This window comes from Carcharhinus amblyrhynchos, chromosome 10 (assembly GCF_965287045.1).
Source record: "Carcharhinus amblyrhynchos chromosome 10, sCarAmb.v2.hapA, whole genome shotgun sequence".
NCBI lineage: Eukaryota > Metazoa > Chordata > Chondrichthyes > Carcharhiniformes > Carcharhinidae > Carcharhinus > Carcharhinus amblyrhynchos.
The window spans coordinates 83623022-83638873 of NC_137333.1; the positions used below are offsets into that span (position 1 = coordinate 83623022).

At 38.9% G+C, this 15852-nt stretch overlaps 1 protein-coding gene across 1 annotated transcript in view; it reads left to right on the forward strand.

The window, feature by feature from the left end:
- Positions 1-15487, forward strand: part of ufm1 (ubiquitin-fold modifier 1) — a 44922-nt gene extending 29435 nt beyond the window's left edge. Inside the window, exon 6 of the mRNA XM_080197949.1 lies at positions 14928-15487. Coding sequence (XP_080054075.1) covers positions 14928-14995 — 68 coding nt within the window. The 3' untranslated portion in view covers positions 14996-15487. The remainder of the gene's footprint in view (positions 1-14927) is intronic.
- The last annotated feature ends 365 nt before the right edge of the window (positions 15488-15852 follow it).

Here is a 15852-nt window from a genome sequence, read left to right on the forward strand (position 1 = left end):
CCTTGCCCTTCTAGATGAGATCTGTCGTGGGTTTGGAAGCTGTTGCCTAAGGAGTCTTGGTGAGTTTCTGCAGTGCATTTTGTCGATGCTATGCACTCCTACTACTGTTCGTCAGTGGTAGTGGAAAGATTGAATGTTTGTAGGATATCACCACAAAGATTAATCAAGCAGGTTGCTTTGTCCTGGATGCTGTCAAGCTTCTTGAGTATTGTTGGGGCTGCATTCATTCAAACAAGTGGAGAGTATTCTATCACACTCTGACTTGTGCCTTGTATATTGTGGACAGGTTTTGGGGAGGCTGGAGGTGAGTTACCTACTACAGGATTCCTGGGTGTGACCTCTTATAGCCACAGTATTTATTTGGCAAGTTCTCTTTCTAGTCAGTGGTAACCCCCAGCCCCCAAGATGTTAACAGTGGGTGGTTTAGCAATGATAATGATATTGAATGGCAAAGGGCAATGGTTAGATCCTGTTGCTGGAGATGGTTATTGTCTGAGACTTGTGTGGCGCAAATGTTACTTGCCACTTGTCAGCCCAAGCCTGGGTATTGTCCAGGTCTTGTTGCATTCGGGCATGCAGCTGCTTCAGTATCTGAGGAGCCACAAATGATGCTGTATATTATGCAGTCATCTGTAAACATTTCCCCTTTTGACCTTATGATGGTTGGAAGGAACGTCAATTGAAGATGGTTGGGTCTAGGACACTACTCTGAGGAGCTCCTGCAATAATGGAACTTAAATGATTAACATCCAACCACCACAGCCATCTTCCTTGTGTCAGGCGTGACTCCAACTAGCAGCAGGTTTTCCCTCTGACCCAGTTTTGCTAGGGTTCCTTTTACTGCCTTGGTGTTGAGGGCTGACACTGTCACCTCACCTTTGGAATTCAGCTCTTTTGTCCATGTTTGAATCAAGGCTGTAATGAGGTCAGGAGCTGAATTAACCTGGCAGACCTCAAACTGAGCATCAGTGAGTAGGTTATTGCTGAGTAAGTGGCTTGATAACATTGTTGATGGCTCCTTCCATCACTTTACTAATGATTGAGAATAGACTGATTGGTCTAGTAATTGGCTGAGTTGGATTTGTCCTATTTCCTCTGTACAGGACATACCTGGGCAAAATTCCACATTGCCGGGTAGATACCAGGTTGCAGTTGTACTGGAACAGCTTGACTAAGGGCACGGCAAGTTCTGGAGTGCAAATTTTCAGTAGTATTGCAGGAATATTGTCAGGGCCCACAGCCTTTTCAGTATCTAGTGCCTTCAATCATTTTTTTGATTTCACACTGAGTGAATCGAATTGGAAAAGGACTGATAACTGTGATGCTGGGGATCTCCAGAGGAGGCTACGATGGACCTTCCACTTGACACTTCTGCATGAAAATGATTCTGAATGCTTCAGTCTTACCTTCTGCATGGATGTGCTGGGCTTCTCCATCATTGAGGATGGAGATATTTGTGAAGGCTGTACCTCGAGTGAGTAGTTCAATTGTCCACCACCATTCACAACTGGATGTGGCAGGACTTCAGAGCTTGGATTTAATCCATTGGTTGTGGAATTGCTTGAATCTGCTTTCTATTTAGGTGATAATTTACCTCTCTATTTTTTCCGCCAAAATGGACAACCTCACACTCATCCACATTGAATTCCATTTGCCAAATTTTGGCCCATTCTCCTAGCCTATCCATCTGTAAAGTCTTTGTATTTTCACTGTCTGCTTTCCCACCTATTTTACTACCATCTGCAAATTTTGCTATGTTATACCCTGTCCCTGCTCGCAGATCATTTACCTAGCTTAGAGGACTGATCCGTGCCGCAGGGTTACATTTGGCCAGCCAGAGAAATATGCATTTATCCCAATGCTCTGTCAGTCAACCGATCCTCAATCCAATCCAGTAATTTGCCCCCAATCCCTTGCAATCTCACCTTCTGGATCAGTCTTTTATGTGGTACCTTGTCAAATGCCTTCTAGAATCCAGCTATACCACATCTATAGGCTCCCCATTATCCACCTAGCTGGTAATGTCCTCAAAGAACTCCAGCAAGTTTGTCAAGCATGATTTTCCCTTCATAAAGCCATGCGGACAATGGTGGATTGAGCTCAAATGCTCATTCATCTCCTCCTTAATGATTGTGTGGTGGGGAAATTGCTGGAATCAATCAAGCTAACCAGCCTATAGTTTCCTACTTCTTGCCTCTCTCCCTTTTTGAATAAGGAAGAGTCTCTTCAATGTGAAGACATCTCCCTTTTTCACCTGGTTCATAAACTCAGCATAATCAAATGGACTTTGAATGTTGCAAGGCACTGTCTGGTGATTCTGTGGTCTTTAACTCTTGTTTCCTTAAACATAGGTTCACATTTCACCAGCCCTCCCAATCCAAAAGCAGATCTTTTCTTCTGCCTGTAATATAGGCACCTGTTGTGGGTTCTCTTCCCCTAAACTCTGTCTGACGGTCCTGAGAATCTGTGTCTATTTTACTTTGAATTAATGGAGACAGTTTGAATGATAGCAGTCTTTTAAAGTCCAGCTATCATTCTAAGCGGATTCACTCCAATCTCTTAAACTCACTTTGCCACACTTTAGCTCCCAGATAGACCGCAGTAACTGGTTGCTCTCCCTCCCCTTGCACAATCTTTTCCAATCTATTATGTCCCTTACTCTTGAACTTAAAAATAACCTGTTTTGAGTGAATTAGTTGAAGCCATGATTGTTACTTGACCTATTACACATGTTATGGAATGTTTCTATTCTAAGTAACAAGAAAAAGTGTTACATTAAGCATTGCTTGTGGACACAAAGTGCATGTCTTTCACAAGTGTTTAAAATACAAACACGCACACAGATTAAATATCCTTTATAATCTTTCTGGCAACAAAATAATATGAAAGCTGTTATTTGAGAAAGATCCTGCGATTTGCCATTTGTTCTGAAACAGTTAATGCAGTACTAAAGGTGAGACCTTGCTATCTAGATGGTAATTAAATTGTTAATAGGATAATAGGTTTCCATTTCCCCATAATACTTGATTGAATGCAGTGCAAGCAATAGCCAATATTCAGTGGCCTGGATATAAAGAAGCCTCCAGAGAAATGAATGAGGTGACGTGTACTCGGTCTAGTTTGAAGTAATCAGTGAGAAGGAATGGAATTTTTATTTTTAAGTAAATATTAGATTAGATAAAACAGGTTGAGGATACTTCTGCTATATTCTCAGGACTGGATTTTGCTGTGTACCTGCTGGCAGGTTAATGGTAGGTGAGAGTGGGGGGCAGGCCCCCTTTAATACCAGGTGATGGGCTGCCCACCACCTACTCTCCAGTCCCTGCCCCTGTGGTGGGGTTGGGGGAGGTGACTGGCTGGCATTGGGCAGTCCACCCACCATCAGCTGGTTAATTCCTACTTCCTTTCCCATTCCTGCCAAGATTTAACTGGCAGGAAAGGCCTAAACAGCCAGCATAGCAGGTTTCTCTGTGCCAGGTTGGGTTCCTCTTTAATGGGCCTGCGCCCCCACCCCTCCCCTGTAAGTCAGTTTTTCCTCCCCCACCCATCTCTTCAAATCATTGGCCTATGTCAGTCCCCTATCCTCTTCAGCAGGCCTGCCAGCTTGGTAGCTGGCAAGATCTATAAACACTGACCCAAACCTGATCTAATGCTAGACACCTCTACCTTAAGTACTTTTAATTTGACAGAAACTCTAAGGCATCCATGAGGATTGGTATCCATGAGGAGTGAAAATTCTACCTCCCATCAAATGGCCAATTGCCATTTAATGGTTGCGGGCAGCTGGTGTTCTCCACAGTGGGTCAACCCTGACTTTTTAGCTGGGTGGGGGTGATAAAATGGAATAAGTGCTCCATTGGTCTCCCAGGTTATCTTGGATGTCACATTGTTTGCTTCAACTTTCCAATTTCCACCTGTGCCATAAGAGACATAAGGGTAAATTTTCCAATTAATAAGCATCTATATCTAGTGGGAAATATAGAAAGAAATTCCTTATGCCAATTTGGCAATCTAGTATTTTGCCTAATGGAGTTTTTAAATAACACTGGAGATGCTTGCCAACTCCCCAGTTGGACCATTGAAGAGAAGTCCAGATGATATCATTTGGACTTTCACCGAATATTCTAAAGTTTATGCAGCAATGACATGGAATTATGAACAAAATGGTTTGTTAGCTTAACATAATTGATCAGAATTGCTAGTGATAATGGGCTTAAAGAGTTCTGAAAGGTAACTTTGCTGTATTTTGCAGCTGCTTTTCCAGCTTTCATATCAGTTTTTAATTCCCATTTCAACATTTAGCTCTACGGCATTGGTACAAAGAATTTCCCTCTGGCATTCTTTTTTATGTTTTTATTCAGACCAACAAACATCTTAAGTCAGATGAAGCAACAAAGTGATGGATGTTCTGCAGTGTTTGAAATTCTGAGAACAATTTATTAAAAGGAGCATCTCATCATCAGTGTATTGTTGATTTTGTATAAAAGGAATAACATTTATCAATAGATTTTTGTACTCAAATGTGGAATGAATTGAAGTTGGCAACAGGCAATTTATTTTAAGAATAACTAATTAATCGTCGGTTATATCCATTTCATTATTTTGTTTTAAATTTGAATTTGTGTCATTTTAAGAATATTAGAAGCAGTCGAGAACCATTTGTCCCTTGGTGCCTCCTCCACAATTCACTGCAATCGTAGCGACACTTTCACCAAAATTCTACCTTTTCACACTATCCCTATATCTCCTAATTCACCAAATATCCAGAAATGTATCAATCTCTATCTCAAAAATGCTCAAATGCTTATCCACAGCTCGCTTGAGGAAGAGAATTCCAATGATCGGCAACCTTTTGAATGAAGAAAATTCTCCCCTCGGTCCTAAATGGTAGATCCCCTTATTTTGAGACTACGATCTCTGGTTCATAGTTTGTAGTTGATAGTTTGAGATTCCCAACTAGGGGAAATAACCTCCTAGCATTTACTCTATCAAATCCCTTCATTTTAAATTCTAGGGATTATAGGCCTTTAAATCCATAGGTCTACTCAATCTCCTGTCTTAAGGCAATCAATCTCCTCAACCCAGGAATTAGTCTAGTGTAATCTTTGTTACACTTCTTATAAAAAGTATATCTTTTTCGTAAGAGAAACAAAAAAAGTACTTCATGCTCCAAGAGTGGGTGTCTCACCAAAGCCCTGTATAATCATATTTAGACTTCTTCATTCTCATATGCAATGTCTTTGTAATACAACCAAACGTACCATTTGACTTCCTAATTACTCACTGTACCTGCATCTTAACGTTGTGATTGTGTACAGATTAGATCCAGTTCCCTTTGAATAACAATTTCACTCATTCTCTCACTAATTAAAAAACATTCTGCTTTTCTATTTTTTTTCTATTGATGTGGATAACTTCACATATCTCTATATTATAGCCTACCCGCCATGTTGTTTGATTTAATTGACCCAGCACAATCAAGGACACTATGTACCTCGGATATACTCCCTTCCACCTTCTTCCATCAGGAGAAAGATACAAAAGTCTAAGATCACGTACCAACCAAAAAAGAACAGCTTCTTCCCTGCTGCCATCAGACTTGAATGGATCTACCATATATTAAGTTGATCTTTCTCTACACCCTAGCTATGACTGTAACACCACATTCTGCATGGTCTCCTTTCCTTCTCCCCTATGTACGCTATGAACACTATATATTTTGTCCATGTAATGCGCAAAAAACAATACTTTTCATCAAATCAAAATCTTTATTATAACCTACCAGTCATATTTTTGCCCAATTATTCTTATCTTTCTGCAGCCTCTTTGCCTCCTCCTCACAACTCACTTTCCCATCTAACTTTGTGACATCAGAAAATGTTGATATATTACACTTAGTTCCCTCATCTAGGTCATAGATAGTGGTTGTTTATATCTGAAGCTCAAGTACTGATTCTTGCACTATCCCACTGGTTGCGTCTTGCAATGATGTGGAGATGCCGGCGTTGTACTGGAGTAAACACGGTAAGAAGTCTGACAACACCAGGTTTAAGCCCAACCGATTTATTTGATAGTAAACTCACAAGCTGCTTGCATCCTGCAACCCAAAAATGACCCATTTATGCCTATTCTTTGTCTTCTATGTGTTAATCCATCCTCAATCCATGAACACCAGTATTGTGCAATAACCTTTTGTATGCACCTTATCAAATGCCTTTTGAAATCCAAATGTACTGTATCTGCTCATATTTTCCCTTTCAACTACCCTTGTTGTTAGTAGGTTTTTGCAACCTCCAAAAACACTTAACACTCTTTCTTTCTTAAAGCTATGTTGACACTATCTAATTGCATAAAGTGCCCTGATACCACATTCCCAACGATAAATTTTATCATTATCTTTACTACTTATGTCAAGCTAACCAGTCTATAGTTGACTCTTTTCCCTCATCCATTTTGAATAGAATTCAAATATATCCATGCTGTTTTGAGAAAACATTGTAGAAATAGAATGTGTAGCTGCAAATAAAGTAATTTAATGCAGAGCTCTTGCTCTCTGTACCAATGTTTAGTGTTTATTCTCACTTGTTTGGCAGTACAAGAAGTTGAAGCATGTGCATCTTGTAAAGATCTATGGTGCTGCATGGGCACACAAACCCTTTAGAATTTATAACCACTGCATATTGGTGTGTGAGAGAAGTTTATCTGCTGGTTGCGTACAGAGAGCTCTGGGTTTAATCTGCAATATTAACAGTCTGAATGCTAGTCAGCTGTAAGAAAAATACATGTGTAAGTTAAATGTTTTAGACATGAAAATAGGTCATGTAGCTCTTGACACACAGATGAAAAAAACCAAACTGGTCAATAAACGACGACTAAAATGTCACAACTGTAATTTCTTTCATAAAATCTTAACCTGGTTTGGATTTTGTCACATTCCCAATTTGTACTAATGCCATGTTTAGCTGCAGGAATAGCACATGGGAACTGATGTGATATTGATTCAAACTTCTCAATCATTCTGCAGGCTGCCCTCGAGGGCTGATGAGCACAACTCTTTCCCACAGTGGTTTGAAAATTCTTCGAGAAACCTTATGAAAAAGCATCGTAGAAATGTGTCAATATAGCTGTAATGATAAGGCAGCACATCATTTAAATAAACAATTAGCTCAGGGATTGCCTAGGGACAATGAAGAGAGCAATAATTCTAGGAATGTACTAATTTGATGGTTTATAAGTAACAAATCAAAAAATTGAGAATCAAATTAAGAAGCCGGCAGTAGATTTGGAATGTTTTTACATTTTGCATTCATAAGAATGTACAGAGCAGCAGAAATTAGTATTACATTTTAATTGAGTTTCACTCCTCCACATTTTATTATAGAGTGAACACATTATTGTACTGTTATTATTTATCATTCATATTATATCATTCACAATCTCATTTGTGTTTTTTAAGTAAAGAATTTCAGGCCACTTAAGATGATACATTTCCCAGTGTTGCTTATTATTTCAGCATTGCAAGCTTGTATATAATCAAGATAGTATTCTTGCTTTTTCCAGTTCTATTTAATTTTTATGATTGTTTTTATCTGCGCATTAATTTAGTATGCTCACACAAATTGGAGTGTTGTCCAAATGCTATTCAACAACTAAAATTGTCTCCCTATAATTAATATGCTTGGCAATGAATATTTTAATGACTCTGTCTTTAAGTATGTTTCATGGATTCCTACATGTTAAAAGCAGTAGGTTGCTGGTTGCAAATTCTGGTTGCAAAGTATGCTTAACTAAAGGGACAATTAACTAAGTTTAATTCTAAAAAAAAACGTTTGCAGTAGTAGCTTCTGATTATTCAGCCTACTAGATCCTAGCTGAATTGATGTCTTTCTCGCTCCTCTTATATTCTGTATAAATATTCATAACATGAATACCTTGTTTATTCCTTGTGCAGATGTGTTCAAATGTTTACAGTGAGTCAGAGGATGTTTTATATTAGTAGGAGCTGTGTAGGAAATATCAGAACTACTGATGCAGTATTTTTTTATTCTTTCACTGAGTATGGTGTCACTAGGCCAGCATTTATTGTCCATTCCTAATTGCTTTTAAGGAGTTGCCACCTTGAGCTGCTACGAGCCATGTGGTTTAGGTCAAACCAGTTGTTAGGGAGGGAGTCCCAGGATTTTGACGGTGTGACACAGAAGGAAAAGCAAGTTGCAAGTCAGGATGATGTGTGGTCTGCAGTGGAACTTGCAGATGTTCCCAAGTATCTGCTACCCTTTATCTTCTAGTCAAGGGGGTGGATTTTGGAGTTGCTGTTGAAGGAGCATTGGTGATTTTCTGTGCTGCATCTTACAAAAGTGTAAAAATTTTACGTTTTAATTTAGCATTTTTGATTATTTTCTATACCTATTCATGGCACACACCATAGCAGGGGACAATGTAGCCCATCATATCCATGCTGGTTCTCTGCAAGAACAACTGAGCCCTATTCTCCTGCCCTTTGTTAACCTGGCAAATTATTTCTCTTCAGGTGCTTATCCAAATTCCATTTTGAAAAGTTAGAACTCAGTCGACATCTGCCAGACTCTCAGACAATGCATTCCAGGTTCTAACCATTCACTGCGTTCCTCCTTTTGTCACAGTTGCTTATTTTGATAGTCACCTTAAATCTGTGTCCTCTTGTTCTTGCCCTTTGGCCAACGGGAACAGTTTTTCTCTGTGTTCCCTGCAGACCCCTCATAATTTTAAACACCTCTGTACTGTAGGATTCTATGAACAAGTTATCCTTGATCCCAAGGGTCCGGGTAAGAAGATGTCTGCAGTACGTGCATCAAATATCCACATTATAGGGAAAAGGAGAAAAATACAAGCAGCAGCACAAAATAATGAATGCTAAAAAGGTGCAGAAAATCTGAACTTGCTCTTGGAGAACAATCCCAGCTTCTCCAGTCTGCTCATTTAACTGAAGCCCCTAAAGCCTGGAATATTTCTCAAAGTCTTTTCTGAATCCTCTCTAAAGACGTTATGATCTTCCTGATATGTGGTAACCAAATTTTCCCCTCCAGTAGAAACTGAACCTGTGTTTTATAAAGGTTTATCATAACTTCCTTGTTTTTTTTAACATAAATGTCTATTTCTAATGCCCGGGATCCTTTCTATCTTTTTAATAACTTTTTCAACATGACCTGCCACTTCCAACAATTTGTGCGCACAAGTCTCTAACTTAATTGGCCATGCTAAATTCTCCCTCAGTGTACCCGAACAGGTGCCGAAGTGTGGCGACTAGGGGATTTTCACAGTAACTTCATTGCAGTGTTAATGTAAGCCTACTTGTGACATTAACAAATAAACCTGAACTTAGATCTCTGTTCTAGCATCTCCTTTAAAAATTGTATTCTTTATTTTATAATGCCTCTTTCTTCCTAAAAGAGTGCATCACTTCAGATTTCCTGCATTATATTCCATTTGTCATGTTCCTTCCCATTCTACCAGCCTGTTTATGTCCTCCTGAAGTCTATCACTATCCTCACAGTTCACAATGTTTCCAATCTTTGAGCTGTGCACATTTTGGATTTGTGCTTTGTACACTCAAATCCAGGTCATTATTATATATCTAGAAAAGCAACGGTTTAACATGGTGTTGAATCACAAATTTACAGCATCTGACCTGATGATTCAAGTTCAGACCCCATATTGAATTTGGTAAATGACTTCCATCCGTTTTCTGCATCTTTTTAGCATTCATTATTTTGTTGCTACGTGTATTTTTTTCCTTTTCACTATAATGTGGATATTTGATGCACGTACTGCAGACGTCATCTTACCCAGACTCTCGGGATCAAAGTGTTCACTTTGGTTCATAGAATCTTACAGTACATAAGGAGGCCATTTGGCCCATCAGATTTGTACCAGCCACAATCCCACCCAGGCCCTATTCCTATAACCTGACACATGTACCTTGCTAATCTACCTGATGCTAGACTCAATTTATCATGGCCAGTCAACCTAACCTGCACATCTTTGGACTGTGGGAGAAAACCGGAGCATTTGGAGGAAATCCATGCACACACGGGGAGAATATGCAAACTCCACACTGACGTTGACTCGGGGCTGGAATTGAACCCAGGCCCCCTAGTACTGTGAGACAGCACTGCTAATCACAGGGTTCTGAGATGGCTTATAGTAGCAATGCACAATCTGTAGACTCTACCACATATAGGGCAACTGGTGCTCAAAGAGATGTTCAGTTGAGGTGATTGGAGGTTTGTGCATCCTCTCCGAGCCCTGGATTTTGCCTTGTCCACCTGATAAAAATCTGTGTGTTTGGTACTTTCCTGAATAAACCTTTTCCGTTGTGGTTAGTCCCAAGTGCGAGTTAGCAGGAGGGGTGCTTGATCTCTCCGTCCCTGAAGTTTTTTTGCTGTTCTCCAGCCATGACCAAGTTCTAATTAGGGGAACTGATGTCAGACATGCAAACAACACATCCCACACAGCGGTGTTGGTTTTAAGTGATTGGTACCTTGATACTGGGCATTTGAGGGATCTTGCAAAAGTACTGCTGACAGTACTTCTCCATTGCTTTGAAATACCTGCTGGAGGTTATCCAGTCTCCAAATCATGTAAGAACACTGGGATTAATGCTGCCCTGTATACCATGACTGCAGACATGATTATGGAATAGCCAGAAATATTTCAGCCTCTTTCGTGCAATAAATCTATCGGTCAGTGTACTTTAAAAATATTTTGCATGTGAATGATACAACAGATGGCTAACTAGCTTTATATTAGTTGTATAGATAGGACTGGGGCGTTTCAAAGGAACATTGAGAGGTTGTGATTAGACTAAACTGCAGCAGATAGATTTCAGTGTGGCAAAGTGTCAGGTCACATACTTTGCATACAAAACAGACAAATCAGTATATTTTCTAAATGACAAGGCACTGGAGAAGCAAAGGGATGGTGGTTTCCAAGTGCACAAATCATAAAAGAAAACAAGTGCACGTCTATAAATAGCAATCATCGATACAAATTGAATATTGGCTTTTATTTTAAAGTGGCTTAGTTGGAAAAGATAAATTTTTGACCATAACTTATTTACCTTTTGCACCTCAGCCACTTTAAAATAAAGGCCACCATTCAGTTTGCATCAGTGATTACTATTTATACATATGCACCTGTTTTTAGACTACATAATTCATTTTGGGTCACTACATCTCAGAAAGGATATGTTCAGCCTGAAAGATTATGGCACAGATTCATCACAATTGCATCAAGCCTTCATGTGTTAACTTACTGGACAGGTTGCCTAAACTTGGCCTGTATTGTCAAGTTTACAAGGTTGAGGGTTGATGTAATCTACCACAGAATCTAAACAGCAAATTAGTACACTGCTTCACGATGGTTAAACCAGTAAACCAGTCAACCAACATCCCTGCAAGTCAGCTGAAACAACAGCATCATTTCATTTGATGTTTAAAATGATAAAAGGATTTGATGAGATTTATATCGAGAAGCTATGGTATTGGTGTTGATGTTTAGCCAAAGAGTCTGTAATGGGAAGGGGCACAAGTTAGAATTAGATCGCTCAAGTGCAAAATCAGGAAGCACTTTGTTACATTGAGCTGTGGAAATATGGAATTCACTCCCCCAAAACATTGTGCATATTGGCTCATTTAACATTTTCAACACAGCATGTTATTAGGTAAGGGTCTCTGAGATAAAGGTAGATAAATTCATTTGATATACAAATTAGCTATGATTTAATTCATCCAGGCTCGAGGCTGAATGGTGTACCCCAAATAGAAAATGCGAGTAAGCTAGCCAGAAATATAAAAAGGATTGTAAGAGCTTTTATAAGCATGTAAAAAAATTGAGTAGTTAAATAAATCTTGCTCCCTTAGAACCAGTGACAGGAGAGATTATCATGGGGAACAAGGAAATGATGGAGGCATCAAACAAATATCTTGTGTCTACCTTCATGGTAGAAGGCAAAAATTCCAAACCAGAAATCCAGAAATAGACGATAACCTTGGAGCTAAAAAGGGGGAGGAAATTTGGAGATTAGTATCAGCAGAGATAAAGTATTAAAGGACTAAAATCTGACAAATCCTCCTGTTGATGGCCTAAAGTGATAGCTAAGGAGACAGTGGATGTGCTAACAATGATTTTTCAAAATTCCTTAGATATAGGAATGGTCCCACTAGATTGGCATTTGGCAAATGTTACACTGCTTTTAAAGAAAGGAGGGAGTGAGGAAGCAATGAATTACAGGCTGGATAACCAAACATTAATTGGGAAAATGCTGCAAACTATTATTAAGGAAATCTTAACAACACTCTTTGAAAAGCGTAGAATGATTAGAACAAATAAGCAACTTAGAGTTTTCTCTATTATCTATCCTATTTCCTTTGTCTACCCTATTAGGTACAGCCTCAGTTTTCTGAGGATGTAACTAATAGGGTAGATAAAGGGAAACCAGCAGATATAATATGCCTGGATTTCCAGAAGGCATTTGATAAAGTGCCACAAAAAAGGTTGATGGGCAAAATAAGGACTCATGGAATTGGGAGTGATATTTTAGCTTGGGTGGAGGATTAATGAATGGATAGAAAACAATGTGCATAAATTGGGCTTTTTCAAGTTGGCAACAGTGAATGGTGGGGTGCCACAAGGTTTGTCACTGGGGCCTTATTTGTTTGCAATCTATATTAAAATGAAGAGACAAAGTATATACAGTAATGTATCTAAGTTGGCCGATGACACTAAACTAGATGGAAAGGGAAGCTGTGGGGAGAAGGGAGGTGTAGACATGTTAGTTAAATTGGCAACAAGATGACAAATGGAGCATAATGTAGGGAGGTAGGAAGTTATTCACTTTGATAAGAAAAAAGCAGAATCTTTCTTACAAGGTGAGAAATTTGTAAGTGTTAATGTTCAAAGAGACTTAGTTTTAGTATAAGGGATGCAAAAAAAGTTACCATGCTGGTGCAGCAAACACCTGGAGGGCAAATGGCATGTTGGTCTTTATTGCAAGGGGATTGGAGTACAAGAATAAAGAAGTCTTGTTATATTTATACAAGGTTTTGGTGAGACCACATCTGGGATAATGTGTATAGTTTTAGTCTCTACATTTAAGAAATGGCATACTTGCACTGGAGAGCAAAGGTTCTCTACATTGGCCTCTGGGTTGAGGAGGTTTCTGATATTGAGAGCCTGAGGAAAGTGTGTTTATAGTCTCTGGAGTTTCATAAAATGAAACATGACCTCATTGAAACCTCAAGCATTCTGAAGGGGATTGATGAGTGGATGCTGAGAGATTGGTTGGAGTATCCAAAGCATGAGGGCACAGTCTCAGGATAAGGGATTGATCATGTAGGAGTGAGACGAGGAGAAATTACTTCTGGTGTTATGGATGCTAAACTGTTGCATACACTTAAGGCTGGGATGGACAGAGTTTTGGTGTCACAGAATGGGGACCAGGTGGGAAGATGGAGCTGAAGCTCAAAATCAGCCATGATTGTATTGTATGGCGAAGCAGCTCAATGGTCCAAGTGATCCATGCCTGCTCCTATTTATTATCACCTGTTTCTGAGTGCTCATCATTCGAGCTTGAACAGAATGCATATCCAATTTGGCCTCTAAGTGACGACAATGAGAGCTTCTCGTGGTTTACGACTTAATGTTGAGTAAGGTATTTTACTCTGCCGTGGCCCAATTTTTGCTACTTTTCATGCAGTCACAGCAATATTTCGTTATCTAACCTGAGAAGAGCACCATGTACTATGGCCGAAATTCTCTAACCTAGTCCCACTGCTCTGAGCAGAGATTTGGCTCCCTTGCTAAACTCTCTCTTCTCGCTGGTAGCGGGGCATGCGAGATCGGAGAATTCCAGCCCACATCAGACTGAATTGTCTACTTGCCTCACTTGCCAACTGTATGCCTTTTCAGGGTTAGCTCTTTATATTAGGGATTATTTTGTCCCAGATGCGTTTCATATGTGACCTGCGCACTGTGCAAGTAAGGTAGTCATCAGCCAGTTTTGTTAGTTATGAATTGCAGTGCAGAGGATGGAAGTCTTTAAAACAATTGACTCCCACTCTTATTCTGCTGATTTTACAGTTATGTAATGTAATGAAAAAGACTTCATCATGGTCTTTAATCTTACTTAATTAGATTAATTGTAATTTTTAGATTCTATGGAAATTTTAATGCCTCAAGTTTTTTTAAACTGAATAAAATGACTATTGAACAAAATCAAGTAGGTGGAATTCAGTGATTCATGTTACCAAGTTTTATCGCTATTTCTTGATCAGAATGTGAAAAATTATAAAGTAAAATTTATTCATTAGTCACAAGTAAGGCTTACATGTGAAATTCCCCTATTTCCTCTGACAAAGGTGGTAAGAGGAGAAAAAAGCCACAGTGATGCTCAGTGTTTGGACATGTGATGCATATTTTATATTGGAAAATAGTTACGTGGGTGTCAGTATTACATTGCCAGTACTAGTAGGCAAATATCTATTTTAAATGCAGGGTAGAAATAATATGGTACAGGTTCAAAACATAGTGAATTCAAGTTATTTAACACATTCAAATAAAAAAACAAGAGCATCTCTGAAATGACTGTGAACAGGATTCTCCGATCTCATTCGCCCTGCCACTGCTGTCAGCGAGAATGGAGAATTTGGCACTCGGCCATAATGCCATTCGCTGCAGCGGGACTGGAGAATCCCAGCCACGGGCAAGGTTGGAGAATTCTGGTCTTTATTTAAGCTGCTTTGTTTACATTGTGTTTTTCTTGGGATGTACAAAATATTAGATAAAAGTATGAAGCATAAACAGTTGAAACAATCGTGTCAGGTGAACACTTTTTAAGAACATTCTGTATGCTTTAACTAACTAGTTTTCTTGTAATTATTTTATTGCAGGAAATATTTTCCTGAAGCATGGATCAGAACTGAGACTTATCCCCAGGGACCGAGTTGGAATTCATTAACTATTTGAGATCCAGAGCACCTTTTCCTGCAGAAGAAAAGAATATTTATTTTTGGAATTTTTTACTCCCGTGTGTCCTTGTCACTTTTAACATGCATTCCTTTAACAAAAATCTCTAGTAGGATTCCAAGGGTGTAATGAAATGGCAGTTCTTTCAAGCAGAGAAAATCTAAGAAATGCATTTAATACAAATTCTAATAGCAGTCCTCTCCAAAATGTGGTCTTTAATGCAATTTAAAATGGACCGAGCTCAAAAGAACTATAATCCTGAAGTAAGGAGTGCTAATACCTTAAGAGTATAGACATTTTGTGTCCAGCTTTATCCCTACACAATGAAGTTATCTCAAAGTATTATACAAAGCCTTTGTAAAATAGTTGGCATTAAATTCTTCATGCAAAGATTTCAACACATTGTAATCTTATACCATCTGCTTTCTGTATTGAGGTATGCATTCTGAAATTAAAATAAAGACGAACTGCAGATGATACTTTATCTCTGAAATTGATTTGCTTTATTATTGTCACATGTATTAGCATACAGTGAAAAGTATTGTTTTTTGTGTGCCATTCAGACAAAGCATAATGTTCATAGAGAAGGAAAGGAGAGGATGTAGAATGTAGTATGACAGTCATAACTAGCATGTAGAGAAAGATCAACTTAATATAAGGTAGTCCAGTCAAAAGTCCGATGGAAGCAGGGCTATGTTGGACTATAAGTTTTCAAATGTGGCATTTATTGTTTTATACTGTGTAGGAGCTTCCACTGATAGATCATTCATTTGGGTTAGTGTATCTCACTAGGACAAAATTTTCTGAAGCAGGTATTAGAGTAATTGATGAGGTACATTTTTCCTGACA